The 22778-nt window shown below is 43.0% G+C and overlaps 2 protein-coding genes across 2 annotated transcripts in view; one reads left to right on the forward strand and one right to left on the reverse strand.

Annotated features, from left to right (window-relative positions):
* Nucleotides 1–2274: 2274 nt before the first annotated feature.
* STARD5 (StAR related lipid transfer domain containing 5) lies at nucleotides 2275–11185 on the forward strand. The gene is made up of 6 exons (XM_015820195.1): nucleotides 2275–2401; nucleotides 6219–6268; nucleotides 7479–7611; nucleotides 8236–8353; nucleotides 9017–9110; nucleotides 10839–11185. Exons 1-6 carry the CDS (start codon nucleotides 2312–2314, stop codon nucleotides 10984–10986), a joined length of 633 nt encoding a protein of 210 aa, XP_015675681.1. The 5' UTR covers nucleotides 2275–2311; the 3' UTR covers nucleotides 10987–11185.
* A 908-nt stretch (nucleotides 11186–12093) lies between these two features.
* The window catches only part of IL16 (interleukin 16), a gene marked incomplete at its 5' end in the record, with an annotated part of 33975 nt that continues 23290 nt past the window's right edge, over nucleotides 12094–22778 (reverse strand). The window contains 4 exons of the mRNA XM_029284900.1: nucleotides 12094–12862; nucleotides 13199–13324; nucleotides 14123–14372; nucleotides 14992–15093. Coding sequence (XP_029140733.1) covers nucleotides 12666–12862; nucleotides 13199–13324; nucleotides 14123–14372; nucleotides 14992–15093 — 675 coding nt within the window. The remainder of the gene's footprint in view (nucleotides 12863–13198; nucleotides 13325–14122; nucleotides 14373–14991; nucleotides 15094–22778) is intronic.

Here is a 22778-nt window from a genome sequence, read left to right on the forward strand (position 1 = left end):
TCTTCAAAGGGGTTCAGTCCAAGCTGGGAATAAACAACACGGTGACTGCTTTAGAAAGAAGGTTGCAGATTATTGAAGAGGAGAGCCAGACAGAAAGATGGCTCTGGAAGAAAAGAGAGAGAGCACATGTAGGGAGTGGGTTTTTAGACCCTCTTGGGCTTTTGTTTGGAGTTGTTTCCTGTTCCTGTTTGAGGCTTTGTATTTCCTGTGTCATGTACTTTGACCTGCATTTGTGTGTGCCCCTTTGGCATCTGTGGGTTAATCCTATTATGTCCTGTCCTAGAGTTAGGGTGGGGTATGTAGATTTTAGGTGTCTTTGTCTTCCTAAGCTTCTAGCTGGAGAGCTCCAACCTTCCTGAATGGATTATTACATCAGCATTTCTACAGAGCTGGTTTCTGCTTGGGGGAGGGAGACTTGAGGCTATTAAGAAAAACTGGGTATGCTTTTCTGCCTCTTTAAGATCCTTTGAGGAAATATAACATTCTGCCCTTTTAATATTTCCTTCTTGGGGGGGGGGGAACTGCAACATTTGACAACTGTGAACTGAGGTACACTCAGAGCTCTGCCGGGTACCCCACAATCCTAAATGTTTTGACTTTGCTTAAGCGTTGTTACATTCCACTTGAGGATGAATGTTGAGTAGTTCCATTCCTGTGACATTCTCTCTACTTGCTTATTCATGGGCTAAAGTATCTTTGCTCTAAAATTGGACTGTAGTAATGACCATTCAAAATCATAGAGAAGAAACTGATCCCACCCATTGAATCTCGGTGCATTTAAGTCAGGGGTCTTCAAACTTGGCCCTTTTATGACTTGTGGACTTCGACTCCCAGAATTCCTGTGCCTGGCTGAGGAATTCTGGGAGTTGAAGTCCACAAGTCATAAAAGGGCCACGTTTGAAGACCCTTGATTTAAGTAATGGATTCTGGCAATGGCAGGCCAGCTTCCCAGAACAGGGGCTGCTTTCTCTGTTGTTCAGTTACATTACTCTGCTCACTCCAGACATTAAATAAACTATTAACTAGCAACAGTTTGCATGTGGTTAAATAACCAACTTGAATTGATTGGTCGATTGGATTTTTATCTCGCCTTTCTTATTTTACAAGTCACTCAAGGCAAGTGAACATGCCCAATACGCCTTCCTCCTCCCATTTTCTCCACAACAACCCTGTGAGGTGGGCTGGGCTGAAAGAGAAAGACTGGCCTAAAGTCCCCCAGCCAGCTTTCACGCCTAAGTCAGAACTAGCAGTCACTCTCTCCTGGTTTCTAGGCCAGCACCTTAAGCGTTAAGTCCAGTGTTTCTCAACCTTGACAATTTTAAGGCATGTGGACTTCAACTCCCAGAATTCCACAGCCAGCAATGCTGGCTGTGGAATTCTGGGAGTTGAAGTCCACATGCCTTAAAATTGTCAAGGTTGAGAAACACTGCCTTAAGCAATTAATTTAACAATTTTATTAACCCAAATCTAATTCTCGCGAGGGTTTTTACCTTCTGCCCTATTCTCACAAGAGAAAAACAAACCACCTGTTAAAGGTGAAAAGATGGTTAAAGCCACTTTTTTGTCCTGAAGCACCTGGTTGCTTGGAAAGGCATCTGCAGACAAAATCTGAGGAAAAGACACGTGTTTCCTCCTCCTCCATCCATCCATCCATCCATCCATCGCTCCTACCGTCCACGGCACCAAGTTGACAGCGGGTGTACAACAGCATCTGCTTCCCACCAGCGCAACTAAATAGGCAGCACTTAGTTCTCGTCTTTCGCCATTCCCAACCCGAACCCTCCATTCTCACGATCCTTCGCGTGCGCGCGTGTTGAGAGAAGCGAGAGGAGGCGGCGCCGCGCTGATTCCTCCGGGCAAGGATGGCGGGGCTCCAAAGGGAGGCCGGCCCTTTTTCTGGGCTGGTCTTAACAAGTTGGTCTCCCGTCTCCTCCTCCTCCTCCATCCTCCATCCATCCCTCCATCCCTCCATCCATCCATCCATCGCCCCTACCGTCCACGGCACCAAGTTGACAGCGGGTGTACAACAGCATCTGCTTCCCACCAGCGCAACTAATAGGCAGTAGTTCTCGTCTTTCGCCGTTCCCAACCCGAACCCTCCATTCTCACGAGCCTTCGCGTGCGCGCGTGTTGGGAGAAGCGAGAGGAGGAGGCGGCGCCGCGCTGATTCCTCCGGGCAAGGATGGCGGGGCTCCAAAGGGAGGCCGGCCCTTTTTTTCTGGGCCGGCCTTAGCAAGTTGCTCTGCCGTCTCTTCCTCCTCCACCGCCAGCCATTCCCACGCCAGCCGGGAGCGCGTCAGCGTCTCTCGCCATGGAGTACCAGAAGGCTGCTGAATGGGCAGCGCAGCACTTGGAGAGCTACCGGAAGGACCCCAGCGGCTGGAGCGGCTTCAAGCGAGCGGTAGGCGGGGGAGGGGAGGGGAAGGGGGGACCCCTCGACCCACCGATTTTCCCCCTTGAGGGGCCGAGGCAAGGCGCCCCTTTCTCCTTAAGAGGAAGGGGGGACACCCGGAGCTGTTCCCATCGCTCTGGACCGCAGGCAGGACCCAACCTCCAAAGATCCTAACTTCTTCATTGAGTATTAAATACTACTGCTTTTACGCGCCGCTTATTTCGCTTGTCAAAGCAGTTTTGCCAGCTGCACTGGAAGCTGGAAAATCAGCTCCGGCTCTTCCCCTGCTGGTTTTGCTAGATTTTTTTTCTTCTTCTTTTCTTTAATCGGCAGGGGAGAACCTGTTTTCCCTCCCCTGGGATCTAAAGTGATCTAAAGCGATTCGGCGACTCCCCACTTGCTTCCTCCGGTATCTCCTTTCCCGCTGGGAATATTTGAAAAGGTGAAATCTGGACAGCTGGAGTTTCATTGGCCTTTTAGAGAGTCTAGACCAGTGGTGGTGAACCTATGGCACGGGTGCCAGAGGCGGCACTCAGAGCCCTCTCTGTGGGCACACGCGCCGTCGCCCCAGTCCTAGGCCTTCAAATGGGTTTTATAAACCTTTTCGCTTTAGGCCTCCGCCGCCATGTGCAAAAAAAAAAAAAAAAGGTTCAATCAGTCAATTTCAACTTCTCGCGGGGAAAAAATAGATCTTGCAAAGTTGGAATTGATTGATTGAACTTTTTAGTCCCACCGTCTGCCGTTACCACCGCAGTCACGCCCACCCAATGGGCCACGTCCACCCAACTGGCCACACCCAGCCAATGGGCCACACCCACCCGGCACTCGACGATGCGTAAGTGGGTTTTGGGTTGCAGTTTGGGCACTCGGTCTCTAAAAGGTTCGCCATCACTGGTCTAGACTGCCGTTTAATAGCTGTCCTGTTTTGGGAGTCTGGGGGAGGGTTTGCAGGACAGAAAAGAAAGACACTAGGATCTTTTTACTGCTAAGTGATGATCCTGGAAGGGGGGGGCAGACACGCAGGTATTCGATAAAAAGGATTTATTTTCCCATCATCTCCCAATACAGCAACTGTCAGTATACTAAGCTGGATGAACCAACAGCCTGAATTGGATCAGCCTTTGCTAGATTCCAGAACTGAATCTCTAGGCCAGGGGTCCCCAACCCACCCATCCACCCACCCACCCCCATCCTTGGACTAGTACCAGGCCGCAGCATGCCAGCAACCGGTCCACACAAACAAGCAAAGCCCCGTCCACGGGATGCAGGCAGCACACAAAACCACACACCCTTCGGTCCGCGGGAAAACCTCTCTCCACAAAACTGGTGCCCAAAAGATTGGGGACCTCTGCTCTAGGCAGAGGCAGATGCATACTTTATTTTACACAATGCATATAGATCTTTCTTTTTTGCTCTAGCACTTGGTGCAAAAATTAAAAGCTGGGGATGGGGATTTTTTTTTTCCTGGAAGCCAGAGGGATATGTTCAGGAAGTTAGCAGGAGTCAAGCAAGTCTCAAAACAACAACAACAACAACAACAACAACAACAACAACTTGTCTATATGCAATTGGATATTTTGTAAAAGATTCAGGGGTTGTGTTAGGAAAAAACCACAGACTGTTTCCAGAAAGAGACTGCCACAGAACTGCTCCATCCAATATGTGACATCTAGAGAAGAGGTTTTAAGTAGAATTTGGGACATAGGAATGGTGAGGAGGAAAGCCCCTCAAAGAGCTGTCTTTATTTTTCCATCTGTAAGGCTTTGGAAAGGGACCCATTTCCTTCCAACTTTCCTTTTTGCCAAGTTGTTTCTTTCCATCCCAGTAGTTTGGAAGAGAAGAGATGGTGAAAGTTACCCCCAGGCTGTTATGGATGCATGTGAGGACTTATCAAAACACAGTATTGATTGTTGGGAAGGAGAGGGAGGGAGGGAGGGAGGGAGGGAGAGAGAGAGAGAGAGAGAGAGAGAGACTTTTCAAAGGGAAAAAATATGTTATTTTGGGTATGTCTAGTTTAATGAAGAGAAGGACGAGGGGGGACATGATAGCAGTGTTCCAATATCTCAAGGGCTGCCACAAAGAAGAGGGAGTCAAGCTATTCTCCAAAGCACCTGAAGGCAGGACAAGAAGCAACGGGTGGAAACTAATCAAGGAGAGAAGCAACCTGGAACTAAGGAGAAACTTCCTGACAGTTAGAACAATTAACCAGTGGAACCACCTGCCTCCAGAAGTTGTGGGTGCTCCAACACTGGAAGTTTTTAAGAAGAGACTGGACAGCCATTTGTCCGAAATGGTATAGGGTTTCCTGCCTGAGCAGGGGGTTGGACTAGATGACCTCCAAAGTCCCTTCCAACTTTACTATTATTATTATTATTACTATTATTACTATTATTACTATTATTATTATTATTACTACTACTACTATTATTATTATTATTATTATTATTATTATTATTATTATTTCTGATAAGATCACTCCCCAAAAGCACCATTTCAATGCTAGGATTTTCTAGGGATAGTCAGAATTGGACTATAACGTGGAGCTCCTTTCTTGCTCTTTATGTCTCCGATAAGCATCCCAAGGCCATCAAAATGTGTGAGTTATTGTTTATTGTTGTTGTTTTTTAAAATTTCCTTTGTGCCTGGAAACTGCCTGGACTAGTACTTGCAGGTTTTTTTGGCAAGGGTTTTTTTTTTTCCCCCAAGAGGTAGCTAGCCGTTACTTCCTTTCTAGAGCTGATAGAGAGGGACTGGCCCAAAGTCACCCAGCTGGTTTTGTGCCTAAGGCAGAACTAGAACTTGAGGTCTCCTAGTTATTATTAGATTTTTATCCCATCTTTTGAAGTAATTGAATGTGGCAAACACACCTAAAACGCCTTCCTCCTCCTCCTATTTCCCACACAACAATAATCCTCCAAGTTGTCTTGGGCTGAGAACGCACGACTGGCCCACACTGAAGGCAGGACAAGAAGCAACGAATGGAAACTAACCAAAGAGAGAAGCAACCTAGAACTAAGGAGAAACTTCCTGACAGTTAGAACAATTAACCAGTGGAACAACCTGCCTCCAGAAGCGGTGAATGCACCAACACTGGAAGTTTTTAAGAAGAGACTGGACAGCTATTTGTCTGAAATGGTATAGGGTTTCCTGCCTGAGCAGGGGGTTGGACTAGATGACCTCCAAGGTCCCTTCCAACTTTATCATTATTATTATTATTATACTGTGTCGTTATTTGGGATTAACGTCCACCAATATTGCAAAAGGATACGAGTAGTCCAAGACTTCACACACCTTCGGTGGCCGCTTGAAGTTTACAAACGGCGCTGAAAAAAGTGACTTCTGACCGTTTCTCACACTTATGACTATCACAGCATCCCCACATTCAGTGATCAGAACTCAGATTTATGATGGTCGCAGTGACCTGGGGTCATGTGATCAACTTTGGCGACCTTCTGACCAGGTCAATGGAAAACTGGATTCACTTCAGAACCGGCTTACTAAACAACTTTCAGTTTCAACAGAAACAGTTGAACTAACTCCAGAATTACTCATGTTTAAAGAAGGCCCATTGAAAGCAATGGGGAAAGTTAGTTATTATGGCTAATGAAAAATCTAGTTGCTTGAAGCAAATTTGTTCATTTTTTAGTTGACATGAGACAACCTTGTGGGTTTTTGTTGTTGCTTTAGTCTCTTACTTCCCTAAAATTTATTCTTAACGTATTAAAAAAATAAACGTTAAGGTTGAATAAAACCTCATTCCGTTTCAGTGCGCAGCAATAATGCAGCTGATTGTATCTGATTATTTTTTTTTTAAATGTCTTTCTAGAATAATGTTACAATATCTTGGAGACCTTCAACTGTGTTTTGTGGAAACCTGTAAGTAAAATTACAGAAGCAAAAACAACATTTGGGTAAAGTTCTAGGGGCATAAATTGATCTCTGAGATGCCACTTCTGTCTTATTTATTGCTAATTTTAGTTCTATGCTTTTAAAATGGGAATAACATAGTCAACAGCTGGTAGATGAAGCACAAAAAGGTGAAGGTTCCAGTAATGGAAGAGAAGAAAAGAGACTTCTAACCAAGTAAATGTCCAACATACCGATCATAGGCTTTGTTATTTAATTTTTTTCTTTGGAGAAAAAAGTTCCAAAGTTCATGATAAAGAAGAATATTATGTAATGTAAGATATGATGCAAACTGCTTGGCTGCGTCATACAGTTATAAATAGCTGATCTTATAAAATATGACTTGTCCCAAAGATATAGAAATGCATCAGTCCCAAGAAAGCTTATATATGATGAAATACAGAACTATAGTGTGTATTTATTAAAGTAACTGAGCATTTTGCTCAGGTGAGGTGCTACTTTCTTTGGTGTTCTGTATAAAACAAACACATTTTCTCGCAATTTAAAAAGCAGGCAAATTGTTGGAATGCCAGTGTATTACATGCAGAGGTACATTCTGTTTGATTTTTATCGCACCTTTATTACTTTGTATGTAATTCTAGGCCAGGGATGGCGAACCTTTTAGAGACCGACTGCCCAAAACCCGCCCTGCCTGCCCACAGGGCCACCCACCACCTCCGTGGCCCGTTGCAGCAGCGCCGTGGTGGCCACGCCCTCCGCCCGCATCCCTGCGCGGGATGGGGCGCGAGGGCGGAGACTTGTTCCCACTGTCCGGCTGCCATGTCCTTGGCTGCGCTGCTCCATGCGGGCTGTGCCTGGGCTGGGGCAATGGCACATGTGCCCACAGAGAGGGCTCAGAGGGCTCCCTCTGGCACACTTGCCATAGGTTCGCCACCACTGTTCTAGGCAGTGAACATAGCTACTATTCCTTCGTCCTCCTGTTTTCCCCACATTAACTACTCTGTGAAGTGAGTTGGGCTGAGAGAAAATGCATGGCCCAAATCAGCCAGTAGCTTTTTTACCTAAGGTGGCACTAGAATTCCCAGTCTCCTGGTTTCTAAGCCAACACCTTAACTGGCTCCATTTATTAAGGACACTCAAAATGCAATTTGATTGGAATAGCACCCTTCTACTTCATTCACTAAGATTTTCTCCCCATTCTTCCTCCCTCTCTCAAAAGATACAGGGCAGAAGGAATTTTAGCGGCAAAGCCAGAGGACGTGTTTAAATGTATCAAGCCAGAGACTGGTGGACTTAGAGAAAAATGGGATGACAACGTGAACAAACTACTGGTTGTTGAATCCATAAACAATGTAAGTATAACATGCCTTTACTTATAGCCAGAGACAGCTAGGAAAGTAAGGTGCTATTGGGAGCCAGCCCTGGCTATTGTAGGGTAACTGGAAAGAAAAGGAATCCCCATTATGTTTTGGGATGTAGGGAATGGTGGAAGCATTGATGTCTCTTTGTATGGTGCTAAAACTGTGGTGGGTGGCTGACTGGCTATCTACTGACATTGAGACTGCAAACACACTGGTTGGGTATGCATAATTACTGAAGAAAGAAAAGAAAAGAAAGAAAAAAAGAAAGAAGAAAGAAAGAAAGAAAGAAAGAAAGAAAGAAAGAAAGAAAGAAAGAAAGAAAGAGAGGAGAGGGGAGAAAGGAGAAGGAGACAGAGAAGAAGAACCTTTGGTTTCTGACTCAGCCTTTTTTATACAGTTGCTAATTTGTGATATTTATGATCACCCAGTGCCCCTTAAAACCCAGTCTATGTTTATATTTACCACGATGTATGATGGGTTGGATACCATGATATATGGGTAACATTCTTGGTTCAATTTAGTTAAGCTTCTATTGTGCAGAAGTATACTGTTAGCTTTGCCATTGGATTGAGATGAGTTCTTAAATATCCTTGCCACCGCTGTGTGCAATTTCAGAACGTTTGTGTCCTGAGAACCACCACCCATTCGGCTTTTATGAATCTGATCTCCCCAAGAGAGTTCTTAGACGTGGTCCTGATCCAACAGAACGAGGACGGCTCAAAAATGACTGCTGGTAAGCTGGTTCAAATCTTTGGGGCACTGGTTTTCTTGGGGCTGGCTTGCAGCCAAGGTGACCGTTCAACTGTGACCACTGTGTGTGACCATCAGTGAACTGATAAAGTGACCCAAGACCATTGGAGCATTCTTTTTCTGAGAATCGGGACCCAAGTTAGCTTTGGCAACCAAACTTATCTTTGATTCTCATGCTGTTGTCAAGTAATATGAGATAAACATTATTGTCGTTTTTTACCGTGAGCACACTGTCGCCCATTAAAAATGAAATTCTCTTGCCTACTCTCAAAAGAAAGTATACATCTACCCATATACATACATAACACACATATACACATGCTATACACGCACACACACACACACCTATATCTATATCTATCTATATATCTATATCTATATCTACATCTATGTATCTATATCTACATCTATATATCTTTATCTACATCTATATCTATATATCTATATCTACATCTATATATCTTTATCTACATCTATATATCTATATTTACATCTATACATCTATATATCTACATCTATATATCTATATCTTTATCTACATCTATATATATCTATATTTACATCTATACATCTATATCTATATATCTAGGGAAACCCCAGTTGATAAGAATCTCAATTTTTATTTTTTAATGTTCCTCCCTCATAGCAACCAACGTGGAGCATCGCCTTAGTCCGCCTCAGCCCAATTACGTCAGAGGCCTGAATTTCCCCTGCGGCTGTTTCCTCAATCCTGTTCCAGGGTAAGAAAAAATTGGAAATATTTGACGACACGACCCTGTTAGGCCAAGAATGCTTTAGGGTTTAACACACCTTTTGCTGTTGCTGCTGCCAAATTAGATTTTAAGCAGCACCCTACAGTTTGAGGGAGGTAGTTTTTCTACAGGAAGTGGCCAGCTTTATGTAAATTTAATAATTATTCAAGATGGGTGTTGTTTGTTTTGTCGTGTGCCATCAAGAGTCACAATCTGAGATGGGCAGCTAGATAAATTTGGCAAATAAATAAGAAAGAAATATGTAGGCTTTATACTTTGCATTAAAAGCCAATTGGACAACTGGTTCATACGTGAGTTAATTAGAAACTCACGTTGCTGAGATTGATATAGTTTGGAAATGAATTATGGATGCTGCCTCCTCAAAAATACAGCTTCTGTTTCCTTCTAATAGTGCAGAAGCATGCCAGCTAATAGATGAAAAGAAAAAAAATATATATTGAGGAGGAAAAGGAACCGTGCATAATATTTCTTGATGATCCCATCTGGACATGTGCATGCAATCCCACAATTACAATTACAAAATAGTAAGCACATTTGATGCAATATCTCAACTCATGCCATTGGTATGAGGACAGCATCAGGCATATCTCATTATCATGTCAATTATGGAATAAAATAACTTAGGCTAATAGGCGTGGTCCTTGGCATGTGGAAGTTGTAGAAATATATGAATATGAAAAGGAGGCATTGGGAAAAGAAATATGGCCTGCTTAAGCATTTAACTGTTTCCTTAAGGTCAGGAGAGGACATTTCCAGAATTTTGGGAGTGCATTGGGGTGCTGTCATGATGAGGAACGCTGTTCATTCATAAAACAGCTGCCATGGTGATGATTGCCCATTTGTAATAGGGCAGTAATGGAGAAACGTGTCTATCCACAAAATAATGGAAATGATGGGAGCCATCCATTACGAAATGATGTCCCTAACAAACCAATATTTAATAGTAAGCATAGACGTGTCTCCATAGTATCATCTCTAATCCTCCAATACTTGCTACCACATTTCCAAGCAAAATCCTGGTCCACAGCCACCTGTCTTTTATGTCCCTTAAGAAGGCACAGTAGCTTCTCTTTGTCAATGAAGATGCAACTTGGTCAACTTACATCTTACCGTTTCCTTTCCAAGTAAACTACAATCAGTGTTGAAAAGGGCAAAGAATCAGATGAAAGAAAAATAAAGAGAAACAGCAGAGAGGCAGACTGCCACAATTTGTGGAACGATCCATTGCTGGCTGTTTTTCATCTAAACAAACCCTGCACTGTGTGAAAACAGCAGAGTGTCCTTTATGTGGAGATGCTTGGTCCATCTCCTTCTTTACGGTAGAAGCTTTGTAAAAGCATCCAGTTTGGGCCATAAAGATTGGCAAGATGATTCCATTCCGGTAAGATTTTGGTTTTCGTTGCCTGTTGGCTGAGATATATTGCTGTTATGGTCTTCCCAGTCACCCTTGATTCCTGGAGACTACTTGGGCAGTTGATGTTGGTTTTCTAGGCAACATTTTTGGAAGTGGTTTCACAAGACCACCTTCCTGGAATTGAATCACACAGCTGGCTTCGTGCCTAAAGGAGGATTAACAATTAGGTTTTTCTCACGCTTTCTTCTGCACCTGTATCAAACTGGTTCTCATTGGAGATGTATATGCCATTTTCACCCAATTGCTTTCTCTTCTTTTTGTTGTTGTTGTTTTCTCTGCAGGGATCCAAACAAGACCCGCCTCCTCAGTTTCTTTCAGACTGATCTGAGTGGGAACCTCCCACAGAAAATCGTTGAAGCTTTCTTTCCAAAGAGCATAACAGCGTTTTACGGGAATTTGGCTAATGCAGCTGTCTCACTAGTGGCCTAAGTTTGTTCCCCATTCCCCCCACCTACCCACCTCTAGTCACAAATGGAAAACGTAGCTGGGCTGTATCTTAATAATACTGAGGCTGCACTTTGCAAAGGCACGTGTGGTTCCCGATCTGTTCAAAAGGATGCACATGAATTTCTCCTTAATTTAGATGGAGAGCTTGTGAGCCCAGGTGTAGAATTAAATAGCATTTTACTCACACTGCTGTGGTCTGACCTTGCTGAGGACTCTGAAAAGAAATGAATCCCTCCAGGTTTTGGTTTGCAAGAAAGGCTTTCAAAGACAGTGACACCTCAACAGGAAACAGTTGGACAGCAATTCACTGTAAATTGGAAAATCAAATAAGAAGATCTGATGCTGTGTCTTTGCCAAATTCCATGCCTTGCTTTATCTTTCACAATGATGACAGCATCACTCAGAGCTCCTGAGTTTAAATCTCCACCCAGGTGCCTATCAAGAGTTCCTTTCATGTGGTCTAGCTGCTTTGAGCCAAAGAGGCAGTTCCTGCTGAAGTGAAAAAAAGACTCTGAAGAAACCACATTTGTTTTTCATATGTTCTCCTCCCATACCATAGAAATAACAAATATCTGCCTGCATTTTAGCCTGCATAGCAGGGGGAAAAAATCCTGACTTATAAGCCTTCTGTAGGAAGAGAGATGTTTATGCACAGAAACATTCAAGCGTATGAAACTCTTAAGCATGAGGAAAAATGTGGTTATGGTAAATTTTGGTTGATTATAGAACAGCAGGTTGTCAGAGACGATGATTTAACAAGAAACTAAGATAAACATCAGCCAGGTTTGCGCTGTAGATCCTGTTTAGAGAGAAGGACCTCTGAAAGCGTGTCTGTTCCATGTTTCTGTCTTCACAAACTCTCCATACCTGCTCCAGATGACTACTGATCTTAGGCAATAATATTTTCTAAACCATAATGGGTTGTTCTGATGTGCTTTTATACATTAGAGATTAAAAAAAGGGTGCTTTAATGTCACTGTTGTTCTTGTCTCTGCTTGGAGTGAAGCTTGCAGCAGCTATTTCTGAACCGAGTTCTTAGCTGGGGGAGAGAGATAATTGTAAGTAAATGTAACATGATTAAAAGAACAATACTTTATTGGAGGAACAGGTAAAAATGTAGCTAAATCGGGCTTTCCTGATCCAGCAGTGGACAATCTACAGCCAGTCCAAAGTGAGAGAGATGTGCTTTCCCAGGGATGGAAATGTACACACACACACTGTAATCCCAGGAATGGTCAAGATATACACCCTCCATGTTGCGTCAAAGAAAGCCACAGATCCTGCAATGGATCTCCACGGGCTGAGCTCCTGCATCCGCTTTAATGCTTGTTAGGCAATCAAGGCCCAGTTAATTAATCCCGCTATCTCCTTTGCCATCAAATCTTCTTTCATGGTTCTGCCCTTTTGCTTTGGGCAAAATCCTTGATTAATTCGGGCACAGCTCACCACAGGAACTTTTAATAACACTGCAAACACAAACAAGCAAGCTGTTTACGTTGGCCTCCTTGTCTCTGCCTTTCCTGGCATTCCCTTGGCGAGCAAAGAACACGGGCAGTTGAATCAGCTGCAGAGTAGGTGATACAGGCAAGGCATGAGTCTCTAGTTTGGGTCATAGCAGTTCCAGATCTCTTTGAGCACTGTGACCATCACTGTCACGGTCACTATTCCTCTCCACGGAGAGAGGAAGCTGTTCCAGCCACTGAATTTTTCCTCCGGATGGTAGCAGTAATAAACCCATCTGGCAAGGTCCGGATGATATTCCAAGCTTCAAAGCGAGTGAGTCCTTGCATCAGATGGGTGTGCACCTGCAGCAGCTCATCTCCAGGCTGAATAGGGGGGTTGTGTTGGGGTGTCACGCCTGGAAGATGCAAAGTGTGGTGTTAGCGAGGCATGGGAGGGTAAGGGCGTGAGAGAGATCAAAATACACATTTGTCATTCGTGGATATCCAGAGAAGGAAAGCAGTAAAGCAGTACAGTTCGACTGGAGCAACACAAAAATAATCAGCCAGGCTACCACCTGCCACGCTCACAAGTTTATCACAGCCTGGCACTCCTCAAGCAATTCCATCAACAGACACATTGACCCACAACCAGCCTACGAACCCCTCAGAATTCAAAACAACCACACAGCCAACCAGCGACAGCACCGACTCTCAACTCACGCAAAAGCTTCACCGCCACCAATCCACCATACCTTTAAAAAGCCGACTGATGGTGATTGGTTTATCTCCATGAATGGAGCCTTTTCCTCCTTCCAGACTGAAACCTAAGCCTGCAGATGTCTTCTCCAGGGTAACTGTGAAGATCAGATCTTCTGGTGCTGGGTCAAAGCAGAACGTTATTAGAGGGGGGGTGAGTCTTGTTAGTAAAAATCTATAGCATGGCACGGTGCTATGGAAAACCATCAGTTTAGTACAGGTAGTTCTATGCTGGGCCACTAATAGGATCTCAGAAAGTTAGTTTAGGGCAGGGGTCCACAAGTCATAAAAGGGCCAAGTTTGAAGACCCCTGCCCTAAACTGACTTTCTGAGATCCTATTAGTGGCCCAGCATAGAACTAAATTGCTGAAATCTAGGGAGCAGAATTTCATGTCATTTAGAGATGGGAAACTTGAAACGTTTAAGGGAAGTCCACAAACGGGCACAGCCCAGTTCTAAAAGGGAGAACATCCTAAAATCTTGGGGTCTTCCTCCCTTCTCAAATCCTAACCCTTCTCAATCACTGTGCACTGGAAACTTTAACCTTTATTTGCCCACTGTGCCCTGGAAGAATCACGCAAAATGTACAGAATTACCTCAACCCTCCTAACCAATGTCCAGTGGAAAGACTTACTTATGATTCTTTTCTCTCTCTCTCTCTCTCTCTCTCTCTCTCTCTCTCTCTCTCTCTCTCTCTCTCTCAAATGCCCAGTCTGTTCCCACTCCCCCCCCCTTGCCTAATTCTACACAAATATTTCTTCCTCCACCACACCACCTTCTTTCCCTAGATTATTCTGAAATATTTTCTATTGAAGAACCCAAAACTAAATCAAGGTACCATCTGTGCATAGATTTCATCTTGAATGCCCTTCTCCACCCCCAACACTTATTCCTTTCCCGTTGTCAATACTCGGACTCACTGGAATCCATGGACGTTTCGCTTCCTGTGGACACTGAGGACTGAAGGGGCCCACTGGTGCTCCATTGTCTCTCTTTGGGCTTTCGTGTGACAATCACTGCCAGCCCGAGGTGCCGCGCTTTTCGCAAGATCTCCAGGGCTTCGGTGTGAGTGGCACCCTTAAGAGATTTCCCATTGATCGATAAGACCTCATCCCCTTTTTGGATAGTTCCTTCCTGCGTTGCTAGACCACTGGGGAAGACTTTGTGAACCTGTTACAAATTTCCGAAAGAGGGAAAGACACGTCGTGAAGAAGTTTCCTTACCGGTTTTTCGTTTGCATCTTGAGAAGTAAGCTGGGTGAGATTTATTTTTTATTTTTAATTGCACTATAGAGTTTGAGAAGTGGAGGGCATCAGCAAATTAAGCCTTAGTTCCATTTAAAAAGAGGATTGATTTATAACGTTCTTGTCAGCGCTAATAAAATAATACTGTGGGGATTTCTTTCCTTTTAAAAGACAGACAGGATCCTAGAAACAGAAAAGTTTTTGAATTTGTCTACGTGGTGGAAAATAAGCGGGAAAATTGTTCTCCTGTAAAGGAGAACGTAAAAAGGAAGAAAGGAAGAAAAAAGAAGGGAGGCAGACTAATATGATAATACAGAATGTGATTTTACTTTCTCTGGTTTAAATTTCATTATGTGCAACAAGATGAAGACCTGGTATAGTATAGTAGTGGGAGTGCTGAAATAGGAATGGAGAGACTGGGCTTCCAGCCTTCTTTGGATTATGAAAAAATCCATATGAGATGGGAACTGAAGCTATTCTCACAAAGGGTTTTTGATCTATCGAGAAGCGCCTCCGTAAAATAACCCACCTAGCAGATTACTTACGACAACAGTTTTGTTTTCAAGGTCTATTCCACCAGCCAAGCTAAACCCAAGGCCAGTCCCTTCTTCTTTATGGAGAATCGTCACATGAATGTCATTGAGTTGCTGTGCAAAGCAAAATAATAATAATAATAATAACAACAACAACAACAACAATTATAATAAACAATAATAATAGTAATAGGCTCCTTGGGTGCAATCCCAAAACAACTGGAGCACCACTTGAACACCATTGGCATTGACAAATTCGCCATTAGTCAATTGCAAAAGGCGGCCTTACTAGGAACTGCTTCCATCCTGCGACGATATCTATAATACCGTCAAACATCCACATCTGCCTATCCCAGGTCCTTGGTAAGGACTCGATAGGTAGACAAAAATGCCAAATCCAGTCTGAACATCTGGCTGACTATGTGATCATCATCATCATCATCATCATCATCATCATCATCATCAATAATAATAATAATAATAATAATAATAATAATAATAATAATAATAAAATACATCAAGAAACTGCAGCTTCCTGCAATAACTCCAGCAACATTACAAAAAAACTGCGTTACTCGGAACATCTTCTATTTTAAGGAGGTACCTGGTTGATACCTAGGATGCTGGCAGCAACCCGTGTCAACCATCAGCGCCAGCCAATTTGAATGTTCAGTTGACTGAGGTTCATGTTTAATGAATAAAAGATATTATTAATAATAATAATAATATAAAGAGGGTGAGGTGAGAAAAAGAAGATTCTGAATACTGCAAGTATTAAAGCATTCCTGAAATATTCATTCTCAGCTTCTGCTTCAAAAGTGAAAATGCAGCCCCTCCCTGTATAAATGAATCAGTGCTAGGGAATGGATGGATGGATGGATGGATGGACGGACGGATGGACAGAGTAGTCCATCTTGCTGATACTATTGGCTCAGCTGGTTGAGAGTGATAAGGATTGTTGTATGAAACACCCACAGATTCCTGGTTAGGAGAAGCTATTGGAAAAGTTGAGAATGTCAGGGACTTGCCTTTAGCGTTGCTTCATCCAAAGCTTTCACCTCCTCCAGAAGCTTCTCCAGTTCTTCAGGAGTGAGCAGAGAGATGACAGCTTGCCCGGAGGTGCCCAGGGTTGGAGACGGACAGGACTTCTTCTTATCTTCCCTCTTCTCTTTGTCCGGTTGATTTGCTCTATAGTCTCTCAACTCAGAAAGGCTAGACAGTTTGGGAAGAGGAAATAAGAAATGCTGAATAAGAAGCAGTTGGATTCAATTTTGAAACTTCTCCTTTTTAATTTTTCTATTCCTTCTCCTCGTTACGGTCAAGCCACTTTCTAGGCTCCTATTACCACCACCAATTCACCCGTGTTTTTCAGAGATACTCCTTTTTTTTTGTTTAATTCACTTTTTAGTGCAAATGGAAATGTCAGAAAAATCTGACAAGAATAGAGAATGGATCTTCGTGATCAAAATCTGGATTCTGTAGGTTCTTCTTACGGTGTTACCGTCTTCTTACCTGCCCTAGCAAAGTATTTGAATTCAGAAATTGGGACCTATTCAGCAAGCCAGCAATGGCTTAACAGGGTACACCAGCATCACTTTCAATTCCTCCAAAGAGTTTCAAAATGATTTATGATTGTCTTCCAATATGCCAATGTCAGAATGTTTGGAGGGCAAAAATTATAGTCCTTCTTCTAGCTGCTGCCCCTTATTTTCACTCTCTTCAAAAGGGAATAAATGCAGAAATGTTGCAGTTTTGCAGAAATATAATCATCCTTCCATATCCTTACTCCATATCATGTGCNTCTATCTATCTATCTATCTATCTATCTATCTATCTATCTATCTATCTATCTATCTACCTACCTACCTACCTACCTACCTACCTATCTATCTATCTATCTATCTCTATTATCTGTCTGTCTGTCTGTCTGTCTGTCTGTCTGTCTGTCTATCTATCTATCTATTATCTGTCTGTCTGTCTATCTATCTATCTATCAATCATCTATCTATTATCTATCTGTCTGTCTATCTATCTATCGATCATCTATCTATCTATCTATCTATCTATCTATCTGTCTGTCTGTCTGTCTGTCTGTCTGTCTGTCTGTCTGTCTGTCTGTCTGTCTGTCTGTCTATCTATCTATCTATCTATCTATCTATCTCTATTGTCTGTCTGTCTGTCTGTCTGTCTATCTATATTATCTGTCTCTCTGTCTGTCTGTCTATCTATCTATCATCTATCTATCTATCTATCTATCTATCTATCTATCTATCTATCTATCTATCTATCTATCTATCTATCTATCTATCATCTATCTATGTATCTATCTATCTATGTATCTATCTATCTATCTATCCATCCATCCATCCATCTCTCAATGCTTGCTATGAGGAACAGCAGAAAAGCTACAAACACTTTTCCCTTTCAAAGGCCTGAAGCCAGAACATAAAGTTCCTCCAAATTGGAAAACAGACTACCCACAAACGTCACAAAGCTGCTGCAGTTTAAAGAATCATTTACTGTGGTTTCAAATATCCCACAATTGAATCAGAAATAAATCATCTCAGCTCTCAAATACAGCCAACCTGGTGGTATTTCACAGTTGTTTTCAGGGGGGCTCAGAATTTGCAAAGTAGACGAGCTCATGAAGACCAGAGCTAGCCATTCTATATTTCAGGAAATACTGAATACAAGTGTTTGTTTCCTCTGAAACTCAGCCTCTTGCATCCACTGGGGGGGGGGTCTATATTCATCACACTTAGATTCCTGAAAGCCACATGTTCTCCCATTTGCGGGAAAGCTTTTTCTCAGAACCTGCTTCAGAAATAAAGGGAGACTCGGCATGTTGAGATTTAAAAGCAGAAGAAATGAAAGTATAGGCCCTGGGGTCAAGGGGAGAAGAATATGCTGTAATTTCCTCAAATAAGCACGTGTGATGGAAGAGCAGAGGGCCTGAATTGCGACACAGAAGCTGGTGTCAAAAGAAAAGTTTTTCCAAGCAATTACTATTGAATCTGAACATTCAAACCCAGGTTAGGAAAATCCCTATTTCAAGTTGTGGGTTTTTATGACCACATTTTTTTCTACAGAAACCTAATTTGAGAAAACTTGGAAGTTTCACATGTCTCTTTCACTGGATTGCTGTTGAATAATTCATTCGGAGCAAGGGCAGGGCTGAAATCAAAAAGCAACGTCCTAAAGAATAATAGCTAAACTGTTCTCCAAGACCTCGTGTCAACAAAACCTCACCAGGGCAAATGCAAACTTTAAGAAACGACCGCCAGATCAGCCTAAAGAGAAGCGAACGACGTCTAAAATCATATCGGATGGATGGATGCTGCAGAAGTGGAAGGCAAAAGCTTGGGTCTCTTAAAAAAGGTTAAAATCATGGCAAATGGACCGATGTTTGTTAATCTGAGATGGTTTGTTACTCATCCAAGCAACTTCATCAGTCAAAATAAAAAAAAAAAATTAGTTAGGTTGAGAATGACCCAACTCTTGCCATACCAACTGCAGGGGTTTCTGCCCAAAATGTATTGAAATATGTCCATGAAAAAAAAACCTGGATTATCTTTCAAACTGCCACCATTCCTGAGCAGAAACTCTCCTCTTCAGAATTCCCATGGACAACCCACAGCTAATCAACTAATCAAAGAGAGAAGCAACCTAGAACTAAGGAGAAACTTCCTGACAGTGAGAACAATTAACCAGTGGAACAACCTGTCTCCAGAAGCGGTGAATGCTCCAACACTGGAAGTTTTTAAGAAGAGACTGGACAGCCATTTGTCTGAAATGGTGTAGGGTTTCCTGCCTGAGCAGGGGGGTTGGACTAGATGACCTCCAAGGTCCCTTCCAACTTTTTATTATTATTATTATTATTATTATTATTATTATTATTATTATTATTATTATTATTATTATTATTATTATTACTACTACTACTACTACTACTACTACTACTACTACTATTATTATTATTATTATTATTATTATTATTATTATTATTATTATTATTATTATTATTATTATTATTATTATTATTATTATTATTACTCTTCTAGGGACAAGGCCCATTCCAACTGATTAAGAGACAGCCTGCTTCATAAATTTATTTTACAAACCAAGAAAATTCCAGAGGAATCCTAAAGGAGGGGAAGGTGGTGTTTCTACACTAGTTGTCAGGGATCAGAAAGCGGTGAAGTTGCTTAAAAATGCAGTTGCTCCTTTCAGTTCTCCAATCTACCTGGCTTTCTTGAAAACAACACCTGCCACTTCCAACAATAAAAAAACGGTTAAATAAATAAAGCACCACGGATTTTAATACTGCATTCATTATTACAAGAATGGGGATCTGAAGACAAAAAGAAACAGCCTTATCTAAAATTGCTGTGGGAACTGCGCTAGTAGATCTGAATGAAGAGAAGCAGGATAATCTTCAATTTCAGACAGGATCGGAAGAATAGGCAAGATCCGTGGCCTTTCTTTATTCCTGAGATGTTCACAAAATTCCCCCTTTGCATCTCTTACCAACATTGGAGACATCAGTAAGGCAAATGCCATTGGTGGAGAGCACTTAGAAGCCTTCTTCCAATGTTAACATCTCTCCCAATTATTCTTTGTTTTCAGGGATGATCTTAAACCTCCCATCGCCTGTTAGGATGCTTGGCCCGAACAAGACTTTTGTCCTTCATTTCTGAAGGAAACTGGGGATAACAATTCGAAAGGTGCAGCGTGCTAAACCAGAGTTTTTAAAACCATGATTTGTTGATCATAGCCACAGAGTGTCCCAAAGGTGTTTTTTTTTTTCAAGAGGCAACTGGACTTTTCTTACAGTGAGGACAATTAACCAGTGGAACAGCTTTGCCTTCAGAAATCGTGGGCGCTCCCATCACTGGAGATTTTTAAGAAGAGGCTAGACAGTCACTTGTCTGAGATGGTATAGATTCTCCTGCTTGAGCAGGGGGCTGGACTAGAAGACCTCCAAGGTCCCTTCCAGCACTATTCTATTCTTATTCTTTGTTTTTCGTTGAAGACATTTCGCTTCTCATCCAAGAAGCTTCTTCAGTTCTGAACGTCAGAACTGAAGAAGCTTCTTGGATGAGAAATGAAACGTCTTCCAAGAAAAAACAAAGAAAGTCCAGTTGCCTCTTGAAAAAAAACACCTTTGAGACAACTATGACCTGGATGACTGAGAATCTCCACAGACACATAGCGACAGGGTCTAGTGCAGGGGTAGGCAACCTTGGCTCTTTTATGACTGGTGGACTTCAACTCCCAGAATTCCTGAGCCAGCATGGCTCAGCTTGGAAACCTCTCCCTTTCCCCTCAGCATGGCTGGCTCAGGAATTCTGGGAGTTGAAGTCCACGAGTCATAAAAGAGCCAAGGTTGCCTACCCCTGGCCTAGGCCACTTCATGACTCGTGGACTTCAACTCCCAGAATTCCTGAGCCAGCATGGGGGGAACTAAAGCCCCTTCATGACTCGTGGACTTCAACTCCCAGAATTCCTGAGCCAGCATGGGGAACTATGGCCCCTTCATGACTCATGGACTTCAACTCCCAGAATTCCTGAGCCAGCATGGCTCAGCTTGGAAACCTCTCCCTTTCCCCTCAGCATGGCTGGCTCAGGAATTCTGGGAGTTGAAGTCCACGAGTCATAAAAGAGCCAAGGTTGCCTACCCCCCTGCTAAGCTAAAGCCAAAATCACATGATAGCTTAGTATTATATGTGCATTTGTATAAAAGCGGACTTAAACTGCCAAGCAAATACTAAACCCAAGGGATTCTTTTTTTTTTTTGTTTAAATAGAAAGAAACACACCTTCAAAGTTACAAACAGAAAGACCTTACTTAAGAGAATAGCCAGTGTCCAGAGACTGAACTTCTCTTCCTGGAGGGGAAGCAATCTTGTCTTCTTCCGCGCAAGATTCGGAAACCCCTCCGTTGGCGGCTCCAGGGCTCTTCCTACTACAGCGAGGAGACTGAGAAGGAAAGCCGTCTAACGATTTCATCAAAGCCGACGAGAAGTGATTGCTAATGGAATAGATTTTGCTGCATTTCTCCCCCTCGGCGCTGGTTTTCAACATCTCATAGGTCTGAGTTGAAGTGAGTGGGAAGCTGCGTGCTCGTTGGCTGGGTGCTTTTGTGACCGGCGGGTCGAGTTCCGCATTTTGTGAGGCTGGAAGATTCAAAGATGAGTCAAGAGGGGTGCTGTTGTTCATCTTGGAAAGTGAAGCACCGTGATCCACAGAAGAAGAAGAAGAAGACACGTTGGTTTGACTTTGTTCTAGAGAGGAGGGTAAGGGACCGCTCTCAGCGCCTCGGTGGTCAGTGTTACTGGTGGACACTGGCTGAGGATCAAATGTAGCAGATCTGGAAGCCTGCCTACTCAAAGCTTGCTCTTTTTCAGTGGGCAGCTTTGGACTCAACTTCCGAGTTCCCTTCTCAGGAGACTGAGGAGTGCCCAGATTTTCAAAAGAGCTTATTCTCTGCTTTATTGATGATCCTCTAGGTCTAGGGGAGGTCCGGATGATCTTGGTAACGCAGCTCAGCTCATTGTCAGATAGGCTCTGATGCTCAGTGCTGCTGCTTCGGAGAGTTTTTGCCTCTGAACTTCCTTTTTGGAGTCCCTTGAGGCTCTGGCGGAACCAAGCTGGTTTGGGTGCTACAGGTGGACCTTTCTTCACAAAGTCACCTTCCTCTGACATGGAAGAGGCTTTGGGATCACTCTCCTCGGTGTCTGATGGCTTCAGGGCGTCTCCTGAGCGATGTAAGGCTGGCTCACCATCTTTGCTCTCGAGGCCACGAGGCATGTTTAAGCTGCACCTTTCTTCAGCCATGCTGGGGTTAAACAAGCTTTTGATGCAGTCGGAAATTCTCACCCAAGGATCTTCGGTTGTCGTCTCCAGGCTATAATCCACCCTCGCTTGTCTTCTGAGGGCAGGCCTTGTAGATGGGTCTGTCTTCCCTGGAGTGGCAGAAAACACTAAGATGCATCATATGATTTAAAAAAAAAATATGTCAGCTCTCGCCAAGGGGACCATTCTGAATTCAAAGTTGTCCTGTAGGATTACAGTTTCTGCACGCTTGTCAGCAAGGTCCACCGAACTCAATTTTACCCAAGGAACTCTACAAAAATTGGTTTGCATGTGTGCCACTACCAATCCTGGAATTGCTCCCTTGTAGCCCTATCCCTGTGAGTGAAATTTATTTCTAAGTAAGCAAAAAACTGAGAAAATCTCTTTCAGGTGGAGCTAGCTGTCCATGCAGTTTTTATGGTAGCAACAGAGGCGCAAGGTCATTATCTTCTTCTATTTTTTTTTAAATTCAAATGTAATCATGGGAATTCCTGGTGGTCTCCAATACAAGGGCTAACAAATCCCAAACCTCCTTAGCTTCTGAGCCTAGACAAAGTTCAGGTGTGCCACCAGCTGAGAAACTTCCAAGTAGACACAGTTACTAACCTACATAGTTGCACAGTTAGATAATCCCACTTCATTATATTAATTTTGAGTGCAATCCCAGACAGATTTATTTGCAGAAAACTGCCTGCCAATCTGCAGTCTTGGTCATAATAACCATCACTTGCCCAGGATTGCAAAGCTGGAATTTGCAAAATAATTCTTATTTCCCATTTAAAAGAGACTCCTTGATGAACGCTGACTTTCCAATTGCAGAGAACCGAATCTTACCTTTGTTGTTTTTCTTTTCCTGATCTGCAGCTCCCGGGGACACCTTCAGCTGTTCTGCAGCTCGTGGAGCTAAGGAACTTGCAAATGCGCCGTGCGTTACAACCGTCTTAT

Source organism: Protobothrops mucrosquamatus, unplaced genomic scaffold, assembly GCF_001527695.2.
Source record: "Protobothrops mucrosquamatus isolate PMUCROS unplaced genomic scaffold, P.Mucros_1.0 scaffold1082, whole genome shotgun sequence".
NCBI lineage: Eukaryota > Metazoa > Chordata > Lepidosauria > Squamata > Viperidae > Protobothrops > Protobothrops mucrosquamatus.

Coding starts and splice junctions, on each gene's coding strand:
- STARD5 (XM_015820195.1), top strand. CDS start 2,312: ATGGAGTACCAGAAGGCTGCTGAATGGGCAGCGCAGCACTTGGAGAGC. Junction 2,402..6,218: donor GGAGCGGCTTCAAGCGAGCG/GTAGGCGGGGGA, acceptor ATGTCTTTCTAG/AATAATGTTACAATATCTTG. Junction 9,111..10,838: donor TTCCTCAATCCTGTTCCAGG/GTAAGAAAAAAT, acceptor TTTTCTCTGCAG/GGATCCAAACAAGACCCGCC.